Source organism: Numenius arquata, chromosome 1 (genome assembly GCF_964106895.1).
Source record: "Numenius arquata chromosome 1, bNumArq3.hap1.1, whole genome shotgun sequence".
NCBI classification, from domain to species: Eukaryota; Metazoa; Chordata; class Aves; order Charadriiformes; family Scolopacidae; genus Numenius; species Numenius arquata.
The window spans coordinates 21,813,190-21,834,889 of record NC_133576.1 but is presented as its reverse complement, the minus strand read 5'-3'; the positions used below and the strand labels follow the sequence as shown (position 1 = coordinate 21,834,889).

At 44.7% G+C, this 21,700-nt stretch overlaps 1 protein-coding gene across 3 annotated transcripts in view; it reads right to left on the bottom strand.

Annotated features, from left to right (window-relative positions):
• Positions 1-13,884, bottom strand: part of PHLDB2 (pleckstrin homology like domain family B member 2) — a 68,289-nt gene extending 54,405 nt beyond the window's left edge. For all 3 annotated transcript variants that reach the window (XM_074159407.1, XM_074159416.1, XM_074159425.1), the window contains exons 1-3: positions 13,797-13,884; positions 4,879-4,988; positions 193-1,538 (exon numbers count right to left, since the gene is read on the bottom strand). In XM_074159407.1, coding sequence (XP_074015508.1) covers positions 193-1,538; positions 4,879-4,933 — 1,401 coding nt within the window. In that variant the 5' untranslated portion in view covers positions 4,934-4,988; positions 13,797-13,884. The remainder of the gene's footprint in view (positions 1-192; positions 1,539-4,878; positions 4,989-13,796) is intronic.
• Between the last annotated feature and the right edge of the window lie 7,816 nt (positions 13,885-21,700).

Sequence of the window (21,700 nt, the reverse complement as noted above, 5' to 3'; positions counted from 1 at the left end):
TACGGCAGGATGCTATTTAAGCATTAGCTTCATGGACTGCGATAATGAACAAGGCATCTGAAGCAGGCAACGTTTGAATTTCAAAATACAGCATCTTATGCTTTGCTTTTCTAGTCCTGGTGGCTAGATCTGGGATGGACATTTTGCAAACACTAACTGCCACAAAAAACTATGAGGAAGGGAAAAAATTACCAGCCGTTCCATCTCCTGCTCCCGAAGCCGCTCTTCCCTCTGCCTTCTGTGGTAGTCCATGAGGTCTTCTCTTCCCGAAATGGAGCTAATGCTGTTCTTCCGCTCTCGCATGGATGTTTGCAGTGAGTTTGGCGTCTGTCTGTAACTTTCAAGATCTGGGTCGTCAAGTTCCACAGAACTGGTGGAAAGGTTTCTTCGAACAGAAAATGACCTGTCAAAATCCACTGGGGAGAAAGAACTACTGGGACTTGTACCTGAGAGTCCAAGTCTATCAAAATCATCAGAAAGATATGGGGAAGCAGGTGCTAAAAGCATTTTTTTAGCAATTCGAGGGCTTGCAGGAACACTAAGAGTTGAACTGGCATAGGGATTATTCCCAGAGATGGAGTTTGCATGTGGTGAAACCCCTGAGCTGCAAGAAAAATTCAGATAATTATCAGCATCCAAAGCATTCTGAGGTAGATCTTTTTCTCCGAGTTTTCTCCTTTTAGTATTACCCAGAGAGCTTCTGGGTGGCAAACTTAATGGCACCAGCTGGCTTTCTGTTGATTTATAAAGTCTGGGTAGGGAACGACTGTACATTCCCATATGACTTAGAGATCCACCAGAGTATTTTCTAGGCCGTGAACCCAGAGTCTCCATCATCACATCCTTGTGCTTAACTGGTTTTATGTGAAGGGCCAGGCTGTCTTCCATATTCATCCTCCTGCCCTGCTTTGGGCTAGAAGGCATGCTGGCTGCCCCTGAATTGCTAGCAGGTGAAAGCATCAGCTCGTTCCCTGAGCTTCCATTCCACATGGTCAGAAGAGAACCGGAGATCTTCTTCGTCTCCAACATTCCTGGGAAGTAGACGTTGTCGTAGGATTTGTTTCTCTGACTGTACTTTGAGTAGTGAAACTTATCCACGTGTCCAAAGGATTTTTCATTTTCTCTGTTGGCATGAATATCAAAGTCTGTCCTTCCTAAACTGTACCCACTGAGGGACGGAGACGTGCCCGATATGAAACCTAAATGCTTTACAGAGATGCTTTTATCTGGAAGATATGGGCTTTCACAGGGGAACTGCTTGCCTCCTTGAATTTTGGTAACAGAGTGTGTATTTTTAACACTGGAGGAAGGATTAGGTTTAACTGGCATAGGTTGTGAAAGGGTTAAATACGAGCCGGCATAGTCCCCGTTTGTTTTAAATTTGAGACTTGATGAATATTTCTTCGGGTTGAGGTTTTCCATAATATCCTGGAGACCATTTTCAAGAGAATTCGCCACAGAACCCTTTCCCAAACTAGCATTTTGTAATTCCATCTGGGCTTGTGCGTGGCTATACTCTGCCATAATCTTACTGGAATCTGTAAGGAAGAGAAAACAAGAAAAAAGTGTTTTTAGCAAGTGAGTAAGCCTCTTGCATGTGCATGCCTACACACCTGGAAAAAAACTTTTGTAATAATTGCTGTGCTTGTAATAAATGTGTCTCAGATCATTATACAAAGGAGGAGATGCACAACTTTTACATCTCTGCTTTTGCAAAAGGCGGAGACTAAAAAAGAAGGGGTACAGCAACATCACCAAATTCATACTACAAATCAGCAACATCATTGGAAAGAAGCTAGACTCTTTGACGTCCCATCCATTGCAGGAGTTTGTGTCTCAGCCTTTATAATCCTGAGTCCACTAAGAGGTCCATGAAGTAAGAAGCATTACTGTCATGATGTTTCACAGCTGAGGAACTGAGGTGCAGGGACAAAATGCAAAGCAGAGAACAGAGTAAAGAACTGAACGCAGGTCTCCCAGGGCTCAGAATACAGAACATAAGATACTGCTCTGGACCACCTCTTCTTTTAACCTGTGCAGCTAGTGCATCTGAGCCCTAATGAGCTCAATCCAAAGCCCAGTACGAGTTTGTCACCTTTCTGCTTACTCTGTGGATTGTTGTACAAAGCTTCATGGAAAACTACAAAACCAAAGCCCATTTTACAAGGTGTTTCAGCTCAGTGCTCTTAAAATACAAAGCTGTAACTACATCTGCAAAGAGCACTTTAGTTAAAAGATAGCCTTAAGGAATATAATGCTAGGCTCCGTGACTTCATTCAAAACAACAACAAAAACACATGATCATGAAAAACACTGACAGAGGCTTAAGGTTCCGGGGCCTAACGCTTGTTCAGAATTGTAATTTATATTCTGGAAGAGGATACAGACCAAAAAAGCCTTTGCTGTGGTAGATGTTATTGTTCAACGATGTGTCAAGCTCCAGCCTACAGTTCTGAGATCCACTTTGCCAAAAGCAAAGAAAGGAATTCAGCTTGTGACAGTGTCAGTCACCGCAGGAGACAAACAGGACCCCCGGCAGGCTTGCACTTAGACCTCAGCTGCTGTAGAAATGGCACCATTAGCACTTCACAGCAGCTCCTTGGATGTGCTAGGCTGTGCCTCGAACTAATAAAGCACTCTTCAGTGTCAGTTCCTGCAGTGCCAGCAAGTGCTGCCTCTGAAAATAAGGGTCAAACCTGGGATTTACTCTTGGCTCAGTCACATTTCACCTGTGACTTCAGCCACCTCATGAGAAACCTAATCTCAGCTTGTCACTCGGTAGGAAAACCTAACATTTAAATGTGTTAAGTGCCTTTAAAATCCTCGGAGGCAATACTTTAATCCTCTTCCAAGTACCACCCCAGACAATTACATGAACCTAGGCAGAAAACCTGAATTCCTGCCCCCCCACCAGAGTTGATATTGGGGATCACTAGGGTTCAGGTATCTAGTGGAAGGTGGCAATGCATTCTTTGAGCGGGTTTTTGTTTCTGAGACCTTCCTTGCCAACAAGGCATTACTGTCCAGGGCATCATTCAATAGACCTCAGTTGCACAGGCTTCCTCTACGCAAACTGTGGTAAGCATGTAACAATACATTCTCCTCAGTTCTTAAGGAACAAACCCATAAGTTTAAAAACAAGGGTAACCAGCATTAATAATGTAATTGAATAGGCAGAAGATAAAAGGAGTCAGCATTATGGGGGAGGAAGCAAACAAACAAGGAAAGAAACAACAACAAAAAAAGAAAAATCAAACACCTTCTTGAGCACAGTGGACCTGGCTAAGCATGTGTTATATTATAAACTCTGGTAGTGGCCAAAAATACTAACTTGCAGCTTCAAAACCAAGCCTCAGGTTTACTGCTACACAGAATTTAATATTTTTATGCTGACTGTGATTTTATCTCCTGTAATTTTAACATGTTTATTATGACGACACAACTAAGTTGCCTTTGAACCAGTAAGTTCACAGAGGTCCATCAGACCTGTGAGCAGTGAAACTGTAGTTTCTTATAGTTTGACATTTTACTTGACATTTTTTAGCTATTTTCACAACTCTTGATCAACAGCAATGACAAAGTTCAAATGAACAAAAGGAGGAATGTGACCCACGTTCAACAGAACTCTTGTTGGAACAAGACAAAATCATCTGGAAAAGATCAAGCATTCATTATATTAGTGGTGTTATAAGGAAGAAGAACAAGATGTAAAAGTTATTTAAGAGCACAGATATAAAGCACAATGTATATGCTTGTATTCTTAGCCTTCCATTGTGGAAGCATTCCATCCTCATCTCTCTTTCTCCTTCCCTCTTCCAAATCTCTCTTAAAAATAAAAGCTAATCTCATATCAAAATTGTACTGTCCAAATCATAACTTGAACACAGCTGAACTTCAAATGTTTTTGCATAAATTACACTGGCTCCTATATAAATAGCTTAGCAGACACATTAATGGGACATTAATAATTGTTTATTACTCCCTTGCAACACCAGTAGGGCACATTTAATCCTAAAAAGACGGGATGCTTTTGCCAAGAAACAAGTTAGCTCATGGAAACTTTCAGGCCCATTCACCACAGCAATGAGGGGTTCATTGTACTTGAAATCCAAACAAGTACAGTAAGAAAAGGTCATGATACCTTTGTGTAGCCACTTGGATTCAGCTTTTCTCTACTATACCTTATGCCAGTTCTTCTGCGTTTTTGGTTCCAGCACCACAGTGCCCGCAATTATATGGTTAAATCCCAACTGGACGACAGCATGTATTTAGCTGAACCGTAGCTGCTTCCCACAAACCAGATCTTGTTTGTTTTGTTTATTTTTAGGGTAATGTTTGAGATGAGACTTTGTGAATACGCCAGGATGTGTTACACATCCTGGCTTACACTGCCTTCGCATGCCGCTATAGGGACTGAGGCCGGGAGCTCCGGCACGCAGCATGCCCTGAACCCATCCCACATCCAGGTCAGCCCCAGCTTTCGCTTGGTAACCTTCAGCACACAGCGCAAGGCTGCTCTGTTTAGCAAAGTATTTGCTGCCTGGAGCTACAGAGAAGGAAATTCTTCCCTTTTTTTTCTTTTTCTTAATTTTCTTTTTTTTTTTTCCCCCTCATTCCTTTTCTTCCTTCCCTGACTTGTTTAGCTGGGGGTCACTGATGTCTATTCCAGCCAGGCATTAAACTGATGGGGGAGGGTTGGCTGTCTGCAGCATATCCAGCTGTGGCCTTATTTTGGCTGGTAAACGGAGTTAGATGTGGAATAAGAACAGAGCGCTGATCTTATCCACGTGTTAGGAGAATTAAAGGACCAAAATCAATACAAATTCTGAAAGATCTCAATACGTTTACAAACAAACTTCATATTTATTAACTGATTACCTGATCCAGCATTCTGAAAGGAAGAGAGGTTGTTTCTGTTTGGCATCATATTCATCTTCTACAGGATGGTTAAAACAACACTAATTGGAGTGAAACAGATAAATTTTGACCTGCAAATAAAGTAACAAAGGAAAATAATGTTAAAAATTGTATTCTGAGAACATTTTCCAAGTGTGTAACATAGAACAAAATTGGCTTTCTTACAGTTAAATTTGCAGAGACAACTCGAAAAGAAATACGTTAAAAGATATTTGGAAAGAGCACTCCACGTTTAATGTGGAGACAATGAAAAAAAACTGTCTGCAGTTGCTCTATAAGTTTAAAAGTCCATATAATTTGATTTGATAATCAGCTATTATCTATGATCCTGACTCTGTGCCAGCAGTTACTAGTCACAGCTCCAGAGTTTTGCCTGCAATCCTGTGGTTTCTTTAAGAAATCATTAACAAGGTTGGACTTTTCTACTGAAGATTTTATTTTTGAAAGCCAATAGCCCAATTTCAGCCCACGCAACACTAGCATCCTGCAATCATGAAGAAACCTATGCAAAAAACAGGTATGCAATCCAAAACGTAGAAAATGTTTTGGCATGCAATGATTTCTGAGGTTCCAAAGAAGCCAGACTAGGAATGCAAGGAGATTCTTTAAAGTTTATTTAAAAAAAAAAAAGAAAAAAAAGATATGGCTACAAGAGAGACTTGGCTTAAAAGAAATGACAAAATTAAACCCCAGCCACTAAAGACTAAAATTAAATCTAAATCCACATAGAAGATCTCTAGTGAGTTGCTCTATTAAAAGATTTATTTAATTTTTATACACACATCTGTTTGTAAGAGGTCGACAAAAAAACTTTAAAAAAAAAAAATAATGCATCAAGTGACAAAAATAATGGTGACCATCTGTAGGTCCTCTGGGCTTTAACTCTGGACAAGCAAATAGAAACGCGGCAGAAAAACAAGTGAAGAATGGAGACAGATGTCTGGGGCTGTCTAGAGACGAGCCACCTATTTAATTAACCGCAGTCATCACAGCCGCAACATTTCAGCTCTCCATTGCACAGACTTTTCATGCCATGCTTTTTCACGTTATTATCCTGGGAGGACAGCCCTGGGAGAAGGGAGCTGGCTGCTAATCCCTGCAGAGGGAAGCTCCTTCGCCTGACCTCTAGGCTTCTCCCTCACCGGCTCCCCCCAGGGGGCTCTCCCCCCCCCCCCCCCTCCATCCCTCCCCTCTGCTCCCCCAGGAATCCCCCTGCGTTGGTCTCACTTCCCAGTGCTGCTTCTTTCTCTGCAGAGGTCATTTCTCACTCCTAAGGAAAGAGTTTCCGCCCCATCGGGCACCTCTCCCTCCCTCACAGAGAGAGGTGGGCTTCACCCTGACAGCCTCCTCCAAGAGCACACAATCTACAATGCCCCAAAACCAGTTCTGCTCTCCAAGGAGCCAGGGAGATGAAGGAGAGGCTCAGAGCGCCGTACATCCTGGGGGGACTCACCCACCACATCTGCCCTCTCCAGCCCCACGGGACTGAAGTTCCCCAGACCAGATGGAAGGAAACAGCCTGGGCGGCCGATAGCTTTTCAACCCAGGTTTCATGCTCAAGAGGTTATTTTACTGACAAGAAACATTTACCGTCCCTTTCACCCCCCTGGGTTTTCCAACCCACGGAGAGACTCCTTCCCTAATTCCTTCCAGCTTGCCTCGCACCCTCCAAACTCAAAACCTGCTTAGCATCCCAGGTGCCTGCCTTGCCAGGAGCGGGGCAGGGGGGCTGCCTGCGGGACCTCCTGGCAGGGCTGCGGCCAACAGGCAGCTGACCCCAGCAAGAGCTAACAGTGGTTCTCCCAGTTGCCCAACTGGCTCTCTGCCTTTCACCTGCCTACAAAAAGTAGAGGACTAGGACAGAAATCCTGTTAAAACTGGCGTTACCTTGCTGTCTTGGCATATCACTTGTGTAATCTTGATTAAAAATACCGCACTTCAAGCCCAGAGCTCCCCAGAGAACAACCAAAAATGTAACTTTTCAGGACAGGTTCAACTTGACACAGGAAACTAGTGACTCTCAACATTTCACACTGTTCTGTAACAAAAGTATAATTATACCATTGAACAGAAAACTAAAATATGGACAACTTGGAATTAAAAGACAGATGAAAGGCCTGCTTTAAAAGAAAGGAAAAGGTATAATTGGATTTCCCGGGTCTCTAACGTTGCTGCTTTATGGTTAAAATCATTGATAAGATCACCAAAAAACCCATCCTTTCTATTTCATAAAATGATGGTTACTGCTTAATCAATGTGACAAACACTAAGGAGAGAACAGCTGAGAGGGAAGGGTTTCTATGTAATTGAAAATTCAATCTTCAATTCAGTTTGGTGAATACCTGGGTTTGCTAATAGCTGAAAGGGAAAATGTCATTTTTAAGGTTAAATATTTATATGGTTTCAGTTCAAGTTTGAGAACTCGTTACACATCTCTTGTCTTAGAGGATGAGAGATCAGAGAAGTCGTCACCTAGCAATAACTGGATTTTTTGGGGGGAAGAACTTTCTAAAACTCTCCGTTGTGAGCATAAGCAAGAAACAATTAATGAATTAAAGAGCTAAGCAAATGAACACATCAAAATCCACAGTTTATCTGCTCTCATGAAATCATATTCTTTCTTATGGGTTATGCAGGGCCTCATCCGACAACCAGCGAGGCTGACTCTCGTTACAGAGCACATGCCGTGCTCTGCCTTGGCTGGAACAAAGCAAAATTATTTCATCTGGGATTTATAAAGTCATCCAAAGTGAATGTATACAGCATTACCAATCATGTCTCATCTCTACAGTGCCCAGGCCAAATTAAGTTTTGTTTCACTAACGACCAGAAGAAACAGTGATTCATGACTCAAACAGGCGGCGAGTCAAACAAAGGATTCCAATTTTAAGATATTATAACACAGGGTGGCCTTACAGTCAAAGCTCCTTTCTCTTGGTGTAGGAGCCTGGAGCTGCAGCTCAACCAAGCCACAGGTATAACTCTACCCAGCATTTAGTCCATAGATTCAGGGCAATGTTTTCTCAGCACATAGCTTCTCACCCCTTCTTTTACTTCTGCCTGGGCTGGTACCCACCTCCTTTTAGCAGAGTCTGCTACAGCACCCACTTTGCTCTTACATTACCAACTGAGTGGGTTGCAATACCTCAGGCATTGCTAAAGTGCTCCTCTGACTGATAATAAACGGTCGATTTTAAACAAATCTCTCAAATTTGGCCATCTCTCCTTTAAGGTTTTTCTGCTCTTTGCCGTTTCTTCATTTTCAGTTTCTCGCAAAACATTACCAGTGGTTCCCAGCAGCTCCTGTCCTCTCTCCTGTCTCTGACACTTTTCAGAAACTCCTACATCAGTGTACAGCCACTCACAGAAAACAGATGAGACCCCAAGTGGTGGAGGGTGAGGACAAAAACCCTTCATTGCCACCGTCCGCACAACATCATTAGAGTTTAATTTATTCTGAAACAAGAAGGTTTTCAAATGATTAGGGTCTGTTTCATCTGTTCCAATAAAACACACACTGTTTTGGAAACAAGTTAGCCTCTTAATTTTTTTCACCCTGGACTAAATTTGGTGAATGAGTGCTGATGGCTTCGGTGCCCAGAGATTTAACTTTCCCACGGTATAGCACACCTACGTGCATAAATGGACTGCTCCATTCCCAAGCTGATTTACCTTTTTCCTGCATAATCTGAAGACAATGTACTTGCTCCTGATTAAATCAAGCCTGTTTTTTTTCCCCTGACTTTGCTTATTTACAAACAAAAGCCTTGATAGGCTCAAACTGATGGGAAAGTAAAACTCACCAGGATCTACAGTTTATCTCCAAAAACACCTAAGTGTAAACCCGTCTTTACACACCCCTTAAAGCCCCTTAAAGCTTACTGTCAAACTAAAACAATATATTCACAGAAAGGTACCTGCAAAATATGGTGGAGGTTCTGTACCCATAAACTAGCAAATGGACACATCCTTAAGAATAAGAGCAGCCATCTCTGCCAAAAACCGGCCAACTCGTCAAGGCTGTTATCTAAAGGTCGCCTTAAACATCCTTCTTCATTTCCTCCTCCTCCTCCCCCGCAACACAATATACTAGACCCCAAGCTACAGCTAATTTCCTGCCAGCATAGCCCTGAAATCTGCTCAGTCCCTGGCTTTTCACGACATAGGTCCTGCAATACATTCGTCCCTGTGGTGCAAGCGAGCACAAGGTCTGGTTACAGGCATAGGGTGTTTTAGTTCCCAAAGCTCACAGCTTGGCACCTTCACCGACACTAAATAAATTAAAAATCAAATATCTGTGAATCAGATTTGACTAAGTCACTCCCTCGTAATCCTGCAGGTTTCCGATGTGGAAAAGGGAGCGGCAGAGGAAGTTGCTCTTACGGCTTATCTCTTCCTCTGAGAAATTATTGTGTTGGATATTGGAGAAGGAGCAGAAAAAGGGCAATGCAACAACAACAGAAAACACCCTAGATAACTTTATTCCCCTCATAATCCATATCTATTTTACTGGAATAACTACCCCCAACTACTCCAAAAATTGCACCCAAATATGACATTTTTCATTATTCTGTCCTACTGTATGAGCATGATGCTCTCCTACTTGATAAGGATTGATGTTGTAGGCATTGTCAAATCAATTGCTCTTTCCAGTAGATGGAAGCCACATAATCATCTTAATCAGGTCATGACAACTGACAATTTTAAATGTGCATCAAAAATGAAAACACTCATTACCATGTAAATACTACAGTTTGGTGACTACAAACTGAGATTTAAACCACTGACATAAGAGACACCGACTGCTGAGTGTGTCCAAATAAAATGACAGTGAAAATGTTGGAGCTTTATAACTTTTGTGCATTAATAGCTACTCTTACCTGAAACTGTTGAACTACACATTTAAATTAATCTAATCTCATTTCTATGCATTTGGTAGGACAAGAGATTAGACCACCTACTCAAGCTGCATTATTTTAGTAGGCATCACTGTCGCCTCCTTATTTTGCAGTCACACAAACCACTGTTTCATCTGGACTAGTTCACTGAGGTAAGAAGAAGAGTTAATTCTTTTCTGCCCAAACAAAACCGACAGGTAGAAACGTATTAGAGGAGATTTCTGTTAAAACAATGGACACCTTTCTTCATGCAGAAAAACAGGGCTGGCAGAGGACAAGCTAACCTCAAGTCATACTCCTCTTTTCTGTCTTGGTGCCTTTCTGGTAGTTAAACTTAAGAGTCAGTTATCTGACCCAATGACTGATTCATCTCATGCCAGTAATGACAAGCTCCCTGGTATTATTCTGACACTATTTCATTAACTCTTTTTGTACTGAAAATTTGAACTTGCTCAAAAAATTTGCAAATTGAGACTTAAAAAATTCCCACAGACATGGCAAATAGAAAGCTCTGGTGGTGGCTGGTGGACTGTGATTGCTTACACTTCATTGTGCAGACTAACAAAACCCAAACCAAACAACCTAGTTGGTGTAGTAATAAATGCACATAAATATTCTAGACCAATACAATTCTCACCCCTGAAGCCCAGGAAATACAGACCTTCTTCATCTAAAATTTCAGGAAGGGGGTTGAATGAAAAACAATTATGAATCCAAATTCATACTGTATAGGAGCAGAAAATCTCACTGTACAAGAGCAGAAAGACCCTAAAGAAAAGTTTCTCCTTTCCCATTCTACCTGACATGATAAGCTCGCCTCTAGGATGCCCCTAACAAATCCAATGAAAGTTTGCCATAGACAGCAGGTAGGTAAGTCCAGAAAATCTACACAGCTAGAAAAACTAATCAGAACAGCTTCCAAGATCATCTACTCCCTTTTTTCTTTTTTTTTTTTTTTTTTTTTTTTTTGGTCTTCTTGGATGTCCTTACCATTTTTTCCTGCCTATTGCATTTTCCCACTCTCTCAGGCAACCTTTGCCCACGATCTGCTTTCCTCTGTGCTGATTTCTTTCACTGCCACTTTGTGCCTGTCACTTCCTTTCGTTAATCAGTTCCCTCCAGTGCCTACTTATTCTGACAGTTTGTGTCTCTCTTACTTCATTTGTCCATCTCTCCTCAATTTGTCTCCCTCCCGAGATGCTTGCCCCATATTTCCAAACGTCCCCTCCAGCTCTTTAACGCTTCTTCATTTTCCAGCACTCTCCGGGCAGCAAGCATGCCCCCAGACTAAATCCTTCTCATCACACTTGCTTGGCAAACCACATCATGACAAGTGACAGCTCAAGTGGCATCCACCATGGCTGTTCTGCTACCAAGCCATGGGTCTATCGGCACAAACACGGGGCAGCATTTATCAGCAAGTCCCAGGGCTGTGTTCCCTCAAGCGAGGAATACAGGTACTGTACCTGCAGTTACATCATTTAACATAATTAAGGAAGTTAAATAAAATGGTTCACTTAAAAACTTATTCCACTTGTATGAGATTTGAGTAAGAAAAAATCAAGCCTGGTCACATTTACAGAGTTCATGGCTATATTGCAGGCTCTGGAGGACCTTCGACAGGAGAAAGCTCCTCTTGGATTTCTGTGGCATCTTGGATGTGCCCCACTGGGCTAAAACAAAACCTAAAAGAACAGCATCTCCTCCGAACACCCAAAACAGGGCATCGTCTTATAGATGTTCAGTTAATTCAACAGGAAGCACTGTTTGCTACAGTGGCAGTTATTACACATCAGAATTGTTTGTTTTAAAAAATGAAAATTGAAAGAATACACACCATGTGCAGTGAAGACAACATTAATTCCTTGATAAACAATCACCAGCACTTCCCCCCACCCACTTTCATTATTTCAGCTTTTCTCTGAAGCTTCAGGTGGAAAAGACAGACAAGATCTTCCCATCCAAGCCCCTTCAGTCTTTCTGATCCAACTCCAGCCTCAAGCTGGACCTGCGATCTTATCTGACCCATCCTCTGCTTCCTATCTAAAAACCAAATACTCCAAATTTTTCATGACAGATTTTGTTCCTTCCCAACAAAGGTCGACTGGTGTCTTTGCGTACTTTCAAGGAGCTGATCGCTAACTGTATCTGATAAGCATAGACAGTAACTGATATGGAAAAAATGGGAAAAATGACAACTCTTCCTGTCCTGGTTGCTGCCAAAGATTTCCATTCCCTCAGTAAAACCAGAGACACACAAAAGATTCAATTTAGCATTTGTCAAAATGGAAGGTGTGGAAAAGCAACTGCGTAAAACAAACAAAAACGGTACTATTGGCTCTGGAAGCAATATGGTGTTATTATTTGACTGCCGTAAAGTATCTCTTCCTCTGTTACCCTCTTAGTTCAGCCTACCCCTCCCCTTGACAGCAAAGGTAGGCACTCTTCCATCTTCTGATTACTTCTTCTCCTTTCTCTCCCACGTCGCTTCGTTCTGCTGTGGGAAAGCAAGCCCATCCTCATCCTTTGCGATTCCATTTGGTACCACCACGCCTTACCTCCTCCCATCTCTCTTCTATTCCTATGTTAATACCTTATCTTTGGGGACCTTATCTATGAGAATATAGAGAAAGGAAAAATTGGAAGTTCACCAGATGTGAGAACTTGCAAAACTGCCTCTCTCTTATCTCCCTCTTCCCCCAAAGAGAGGGAAGGTGCGGCACAAAGATGAAATATTCACCGTGTTCTGACTGGCACCGTGTCCACCCAGCTGCCTAGAGATGCAAACGTGGAGGATTCGGGCACGTACAGAGTGAAGGCATGCAGGCAAGATGACACGTTGACAAGAGAAGCATTTGGGGGAAAAGGAACTGGTGACAAAAGCCATGTGTTTAAGATCACACAAGCACTCGGTGGCAGGAGCAGAAAGCCCATCTCTAGAGCCTTTATGTAAGCACAGCCAGTCTATTTACACTCCTGCACATAGGGAAATTCCTCAGGCAGCTTTGAGGCAGGAGGAGAAGGAGCTGGGACTGTTGGGTGACCAGCCCGTTCCACCTTTTGCTGGTGGGCTGCAGGTAGCTTTCCGAAAAGTCTCCCATCTCCAAGCTGAATCCACCACCGAGCGTGTGGTTCTGGCAGATACCGAGGACACCCCGGCTCCGGCTTCTGACAGGGCTAACGCCAGGGGTGACTGCCGGGCTAGAAATCTGCCAGGGGAGACCTCAGCCCAAACCCCCTTGCTATCCGCAAGCCAATCGGACGTAATGCCGGATTCCTGTTGCTCAACTCCAGCGATGCCGAGGCGGCATCCATCACCAGCTCAGCCCTGGGAGAAACCCATCTCCGCCGGGCACAGCAGCCTTCGCACCGCCGCAGGAGGCTTGAAAAGCCACCAGCCTAACAAAGAAGCGCGGACAAAGAGCCCCGTCCTACGTCTTCCCCTCTACCAGGTAGATCATCGGCGGTGGAAAACCAAGCCAATCCAAGCCCCGCCGTTCCCCCCTCGCTTCCTCAGCCCACGGACGCGCGGGGACGGACGCCCCCGCCGCCGGCCGGGGCAGAGGCTTTGTTCGCCGGCGGGGACGCGGCAGCGCCCGCCAGCACCGGCGGGGGGGAAACACCCGGACAAAGAGGGAGAAGCGACTGGCGCCGAGAGGGAATACGGGGAGAACCCGGTCCCGGGGTCTCCGCCGAGCCGGGCGGCAAGGGAGGGACCTCGCCGCCCCCACCCGTCAGAAACGCGAGGGGGCTGGGGGGGGTGGTGGTGTGTGTGGGGGGCGGGGGATGGGTTGACACAAAACTCCCCTAAAAGTAGCCAAAACCCGGGGACAGCTGTGAGCAGCTGAGCCGGCGTCAGCCCGGGCTCTGCGCGCCCGGGAGGGACCCTCTCCCCATCCCCGAGAGCGGAGCCGCCGCCGCCCCGGCAGCGCTACAACCCCCCCCCCGCGGGACGGAGCTTCCCCCCGGCCCCGCACTCACCACCGCCGCCGCTGCCCCCCGCGCATCCCGCTGCCCGACCGGCTGCCGCCGCCGTCGGCCCTGCCGCCGCCTGCCGCCTCCCCCCGCCGCCGGGAGCCGCCCCCCGCACGGCAGCCAGCGCCGCCCCGCGCAGGGCTGGGGCGTGGGGCACCCCCCGCGGGCGGAATGGTTTGCTCCCCTCAGGCCGGGGTCGCGGCAGCGGGGCGGCCGAAGGGGACACGGAATGGGGGGGGGGGGGGGGGGGGGAGGTGTGTGTGAAGGTGGACGGGGCGGAAAGGGGGATACGCGCACAGGGAATACCGACAAGCGCGGGGTTGGCGGGGGCGGGGGGGGGGCTCGGCCGACGATGCATAAATATGAATCGCATGGCAGTTTCCTGCCTGCGAGATTAGCTGAGCAAACAGGGCGGCTCTGGGAGGGCGCGGGCCCGGTTTCCCTTGCCTGGGGCTGAGGGGTGCCTTTACCTGCGCCTTCCCTCTTCCTTATCCTCCTCCTCCTCCTCGTCCCCGGGGCAGCCGTGTCGGACAGGGGGTTGCCCTCCGCCCTCCCAACCCCCGAGGGGAGAGCCGGCTTGCCCCCGTGCCCGGGTGGGGTGTCCCTGCCGCTCACCCCAGCCCGGGGGTCGCCACCCTGCTGCCGCCTGCCAGAAGCCTTCCCGCAACTTAGTCCTACCTGAAAAAAATACACGTGTGTGTGTATGTGAGTGTTACATACACATACATATGTGTATTATATTCATATATGGATGTATATACACATATATATGTGTATTATACATACATATACTTGTGTATATATATTATATGCGTATTATACGCACATATATACATATGTATATGTGTGTACGCACACAGGGCCCCCAAAAGACCCCTGTACAGGTCCCATACATCAGCAAAGGATGCACACCAGCATTTCGCTGTCCCACAGCGGGGAGTGGGGCTGGTGAGCCCAGCCAGGCCTTGCTGGTGCTACTTCCAAACCAAAGCAAAGGTACAAACCAACCCCAGCTGGGCAAACTGTGTTTACCCGTATAGCGCACCTCACCTCTCCTCTGTTTGGCGAGTGGCTGAGGGGTGCAGATCCAGAGCCCTTCGGGGGTCCCCGCTCGGTGACAGAGGCAGCGAGGCTAACCCCTGGGTTGCAGCTGTTCCCAAGGAGAACAACAAGGGCGAAGAGCCTCCAGGGAGGCGCCGTCCCACCCCCGGGATCAGTGGGTGCTGGGAGCCCCCAGGGGCTACAACGAACCTTCGCTTTCCAGGCGTACGTAGAGTGTCAGCTTGGTAAGGAAAACACCAGCGATGAGAGATGCGAGCCAGCCTGGAAGACTGTGCTCAGGGCAGCGAGCCAGTGTATCCCGCGTAGCAATCTTGTTCCGTGCTGTGTGGTGGCCTCATCACTCTACCCTTCCCCATTTCTTTTCCCACAGAGGAAATTTGGGTATCTCAGTGCCTACCTGCCGTGCAGGGGTCCTGCGGGACACGTGGAAGCTCACACGGCACTCGGCAGATGTAAACTGCTACCGCCATCGCTGACTGTTCCCGTCCGCCGCAAGGAAAGGGGGTTTGTCATGATCCGGTTCCTGCCTTGCGTATTCCAGGGGATATTTTACTTGGCTAAAACTGTTACTTTACCACAATATAAACTTTGCAATAACTCATTAAAGTCTGGAATCTGTATAGTAACACCCACAGTACCGGAGAATATTAAAAAAAAACCCAATAAAATAAATGGCCTTGGCTGTCCTGGTGTCTACCGTAGTTTACATATAAAAAGACAAGCTTTTGAGACCAATACCCTAATAGGCCAGCACCTAGATGAGCTCTTCTGTCACGACCCCACAAATGTCCGAGTACTTTATTTACTCCTAGTGTTGAACCTTGCTCTTCTGGTTTTTTTCACTGAATGAGCAAGAAGGAGTGCACAAAGTTAAAAAAAATAAAGGCATGTAACGAATGCAGAGTTAAGAACATGCTCACAGCTGGAAGAGGCGAGAATGACTTTTAACCCTGCCACAACCAGAACCAAAAGCAGCCAGCCTTCCCTTCATCTCATGTGATCTTCCTTTTCCTTTTAAGTGGGAAAACTGTAAGTAATAGTCTGCAAAAATCTCCCTAGGGAAAATGATGCCTGTTAGTACAGAAAGGAGTAACTTTGCAGTTGTGGATAAACTGTTACTCTGAAGGACTTTTGATACTCTGGCTGAAATGTTCCTTTAGTTAGTTCCTACACAGTAGGTGAGGTGGCAGCAAAATTGGATCAGGCAGACAATGTGTTTCCCCTCATACATGTATGCTGGGAAAATTTTATCTGAGTCAGTGTCATCTGTTTCTTGGCAGCAAAGGAGAGAAAAAAACGGAATAAAACTTATTTCTAAAATAACAAGAGGTACTCAAAACCAGCCATAGCTGGGGCCCTAAAATAACTTGATAAATTGGAATGTCTAGCAGGCAAGAATCTGGCAATTTAAAAACATATTAAAAAAGAAAATACACTCTTGGACATTTTATGAGTAGGAAATACTTAAAACACAGCAAACAAGCGAAACTCCAAAAACTAAAGAGCTAAAAACTCTTGTTGGAACAAAAGCAACAATAGTACTGTTAAAGAAAGTCAGGAAAAACGGTATGGAAACTTGCATGAGAGCTAAGAGTCGTAGATGGGTTCAACAGTCCACCTAGCTAGCTTTAACTGTTTTCATGGCAGCTGCAAAGCTGCATCAACTGTATTGCGTATCATAGAGGCTTTTTAAGTTCTCCACCCCGGAGTATGCAAGCATGCCCAATAAAAGTTTTGTTTCCATGGTAATTCGTATAAGCAGAAATCAAATGCTGGAATGTTTGCAAAAAGTATGCTTTAATCAGGAGCATTGAAAACGTTAATAAAATACTTCAGCGCCGTGCTTCTGCAACAGGGAAGGAGAGATCACTTCAGCTACTTCAGAAATGAAGTCACCTCTGAGCAGGCACCCTCAATCACAACCTCTGCATTACCTCGTTCCTCACCTTTACAGATTTTATCCACTTCAGGTGTGGATGTGACAGCATTTCTGTCAAATGAGCCAGAGCCCACAGCTGGGAGTTGGTTCAGGCTTTATGCTGCCTGCAGGTGGAGAGACAATACCCAGCCTGACAAAGCCAGTTGAGATAAAGCTACCCATTGATGACTGGGTGTAACTACACCCAGTCTTTCTTTTGGTGGCAAAACTGGTCTGGTTTCTTCCTTTTCCTGCCTTAACTACTCATTTGGGATCCCAATCTATAGTTTGTGACCTTCTTTGGTGGGCTGACGCAGATATTTGTGAAAACCAGGTCAAGAAAATGATCCGGGTGAAACCTCTTCCTTCCCTGCACCTCTCCCCCTCCTGAAAAAGGTCCAAGAAGTACTTGCTTTAGAGTGATTGGTGAGAAGAGGAACACCATAGATCTGAGGAGCTGTGCTTGAGACCAAGCCTCCGTTTCTGGAACTGGTGTCACCAATACACCAATAGATTATTAAATTGCACTCTTTTTGAAAGAACGTGTCACAACAAATGAAGTGGTAAGGATTCAGTGCTTTCCGGTATGTAACCAGAGCATTTTGAACTACTGCCTCAGTGAAGAAACCCAGCTGTTGTTTGCCATTGTAGAATAAAACTACACAATTATTTATAGCTTGAAAATAATAATAATGGTCACAACCAGAACTCCTGGTAAAACTACAAAGCAAGTAGTGATTCTTCTATTGTAACTTCCCCAGAGACATTTTGAGGCAGCGTAGCAGGCTGGATTCTGGGTACTGAAAGAAACTTGATTTTTAAGGCTCATTGAGAATCTCTGCAAAATAAAGAGGCAACTCGGAGCATGACTGCATTCATCGGTACCATTCCGATGAAAAAATCAAGCCCAATAGTTACACTAGTCATCCGAGTCAAAAATCTAAAAATCTGTTAATGCAGCACGGAGTAGAGAGGCATATCAAACAATAATAACATGATGTAAACTAAAGTTCAACCAGTGGAGTATTCTTGTGACTCGTCCTGAAACTTTCTTAAGTTGTCACACCAGAGCTACCAAGAAGAAACTGCTGGGGGAAAATAAGTTACATGAGTAATCAAATCTCATGCTCCAGGGCACAAGTCAATTGCTGGAAGGGTCAAGAAAGGAATTTCCTCACTCCCTTCCTTTGCACAGTTGTACACAATTAACTAGGTTGTAATTGCCAGGCAAGAAAGCAGTTAGGTTTTGCATTCCTCTGGATCATGGAGCGCTGGCTGCTTTTGCAGCTGAATTCAGAGCTTAAGGGACAGGTCTGGTTGGTGAGTTTTGTTGTATTTCTCTGAGGCTTTGCCTAGATTTGCAACGCGGTTGTGATGTCTGGCCTTCCTTTGATGCTGGCTGCCTAGCTCAGAGCATGGCTGCGATGCAGAGCTACCATTAAAGTGAGGACACGACTAATTTAGGCAGTTAATTTTCCGTTAATAAGTAGCTACCTTAAAAATGTCTCTATCGATAAGTTGCACAACTCATAATGACTCATTTAAGTAGTAGCAGCGATGTTGTAGCAGTAATGGCCTAAAGATAGAAACAAGACAAGATTTGTTGGAAAGGTAACTAGTTTTATTAAAGCAAGTAGACATTTAGTGCGATAAAAGATCACACTATTTCTTCTTCTAATACAACATTTTAGTAATCAAAAGGACTTTCGCTAATGCAGGCCAGACATTACTCTGCTTCAAATCACAAGAGCACTACCTTATTAGCTTGTGTATGGCTGTCTTTGCAGCTGATTAATTGCTTCCCTTTGCCAGAATCAGCATGCTTCTGTGAATGGGGGTGGCGTAGGGCTTAATTACCCAACTCAGATACTACAGCTAAGCTCACTACAGTGTTACTAAAGTTTTTCTGTACACAATGTATATCATTTTGATATACAATCGGTGAGCAAACATGTTGAAAACTGCAAGAACTAGGTCCACAGGCAACACCTTGGTCCATGCTCCTCATAGATGCTAAGTCAGCAGGCAAATGGTTGGTGGAAGACATGGAAGACATGGCAAATGCCATACCTGCACTGGCTTACAGTTGATTAGAGTCACAGATTAGAGCAGCAACTCATTTTGTACTCAGTGGTTGGTTACAAGGGTATCTTCATCCTATGCCCCTTCTAGACTTGTCTTTTTCCTAGCAAGCAATAAGCTGATTCATAAGTTCCTCGATGCACCTTAGTTCGGGGCCTTATGATTTGCCTCAGATGCCAAGCCAGGGAAGTTTCCTGTTCTCCTTTGGTCTCTATTTACCAAATCTGGGTGCAAAAGTCTTTCATATATTTTACAACGTTGTGGGTCGTGGCAGTGAGATTGTACTTTCTTTAGTAGGAAACGAGAAGAAATCTTAGAAGCATTTAAGTCACTTATCCAAGGTTACTCAAGAAATCTCAGTGGGAGCAAGGTGTGGAACACAAGAACCCAAGATAGTACTTTAATTTCACAGTTAATCTGTGTAAAGATAGATCCCTCTGTGTTGAAACAAATACTCATTTCTTTTCTTCCTCCTGCAAAAAATATTCTTCCCCTTCAGGTGAAACTCAACTAATTAGTACAGAGTTGAAAGAGGTAAAACAATGCATTTCTACCAAAAGGAAATACGGTTGCCAAAGCGTACTTCATTCTGTTTGAAGTCATTTGGGCTGGAATTGACAAATTGGAATTGGCTGGAATTGGCTTTCATAAAGGAAAAAACTCTGTCTAATAAAGTTTAGATAAAATATATCCTCACAACCGATTCATGAAGCTTCCTTTGCTGACAAGTATTTATACGTACATTGAGAAGGGCTGTAGAGGTTTTTTCTCAGCAGATGGCCCGCAAATGTAGAATTAAGTCCCATTGGCAGCATAAAGGGTGACACAACATCACTACTACTTTCCTGGCTAACAGGGGCAAAGTAAGATGCAGAGTTATATTTTAGCCTCAGTTTTCTGGGATTCTTCTCCAAACAGAGGCAGCATTAAAAGCAACTGAAAAATACAAATTATAACCATTTTCTCCCTACATAGCCCTACTTAAAACTGCCTTACATACTTAGACAAAATATACAAAACCCAAAAATAAACATCCTGATGACGCACTAATGCTCAAGGCAAAATCAACCTAAACCAAAACAGCAGTCAAGGGCCAACCTACCATCTAACCTCCCCACTGCATTTGCACCCCCTTCGACAAAAATCCTAAAAATATAGTGGGGTGGCGGAGAGGGTCATAGAATCGAGTGCATTCAGTGACTATCAGAAGATGCAGGGGAAGGGGGAGGTGGCCCAGCATTTCCCCACAGGTTTTTTACCTGATGTGTGCTGTAGGAATCCGGCTCCAAAGGGCCAGGACAGCTTCTGTGCCAGGAAGTTTGTTGGCGTGCAAGGCACGATATGGCACATACCCTCCACATATGGCCACTGCCAGATTAATCTGTATCCCGTTCTTCCCTTTTCCCCTTATGTCAAGCCCATTTTGGGTTACCCTGGGGAGTAACGGGGGACCAGCCTACTGGTACTGCTGGTTCCCTGTGCCTGCTGTTGGTGCCGTGAGCTTACTCGAAAGAAAGTAAAGCACTTGGGTACCTGAGACTCAAAGCTCCACATCTCTTCAACTGCCCAGCCTGCAGTGGCCAGGGTCCCTGTGCTTTAGCCAGAAGCTGAAGCTTTACGGTGCAGCACTTCAGCTAACAAATACGATGGTAAACCGAGAAGGAAACAAACTCAGCTTTTCAGGGAATATTTACAGGAGCGTGACTGTGTAAAGCCTGCTGATATATATGTGCGTATCCTTGTCTACACGGCTCACCTGAGAGCATCCATCTCCATCCTCCAGCGCTGCTCCCAGCGGCTTGGGTAGCCTGTTGGCAAAGAAGCCCTAGACATGCTCTTCAGTCTGGGCTTGCACCACTGTGGCCACGACACCACGCGCTTCCAATGAAATTCCCACTGACTGATGTAGGATTAGGCCCACAGGAAACAATAAAATACGCTTGCTGATCCCAGAGTATCACAGGAAATTAACATATGACAATCTTTAACACATTGTTTTAATAAATTATAATTTTGTACTGTAGTTTAAAGACCACTGTGAAATCTGAGATAGGAAGCTGGGGGTGGTCTCGCTTGTTTCTCATAACGCCTTGTTTGCATGTTGCTTTTTTTTTTTTTTTTCCCTTCTTCTTCCTACTACCGAAACCTTAAAGCAGACAGGGAGGCATCCCAGTGTTTGTAAGCAACAACCTTCATTTTGGTTGTAAGCTCCCCAGACTGTCCTGTAAACCAGAAACCTATTCTAACCAAGAAGAGAAATGCACTTAGTGATACACTTTGCTGACAGGACATAAATTAGGTAGCAACATGAAATGGGGACACAAAAGTAGCCCGGAACAGCCAGACGACTAATGCATAAAGAGAGGCAAGGTCTGAGAGCAGATCCTTATTAGACTTTGGGAACAGTTTATCATTAGCATGCTTTTTTAAACCTCACAAGTTTAACAGAAGAAAAATGTTTCTTTATGCCTCAGATCTCCTCTTTAGTTAAGGGAGGTTTCAGGTTCCCCCTCCCCCCTTCATTTCTGGAGAGGCTGCCAAGTTTTCCCAGAGCTAAAAGCAACAACTTTCTGTTAAACGTTACTTCATGCTTCTGGTATTAATCTAATAGGAGGCTGGCTGGGGAGGAGGGGGAAGCAGCAATGAAAGCTGATTTCCTGCCATGCAGTGGGAAATCCATAGAAAATTCAGATCTAACACTAATTTTAACAGCTGGATGACTGCTTTGGCTTTTACTTGCCATAGGAACATGCAACTGCATATTTTTTTTGTTGTTGTTATAAAAAGAAAACAGACATCAAGCAAAAGGCAAAATAAAAAGAAGGCCTGCAATTGTAAATACCCCGAT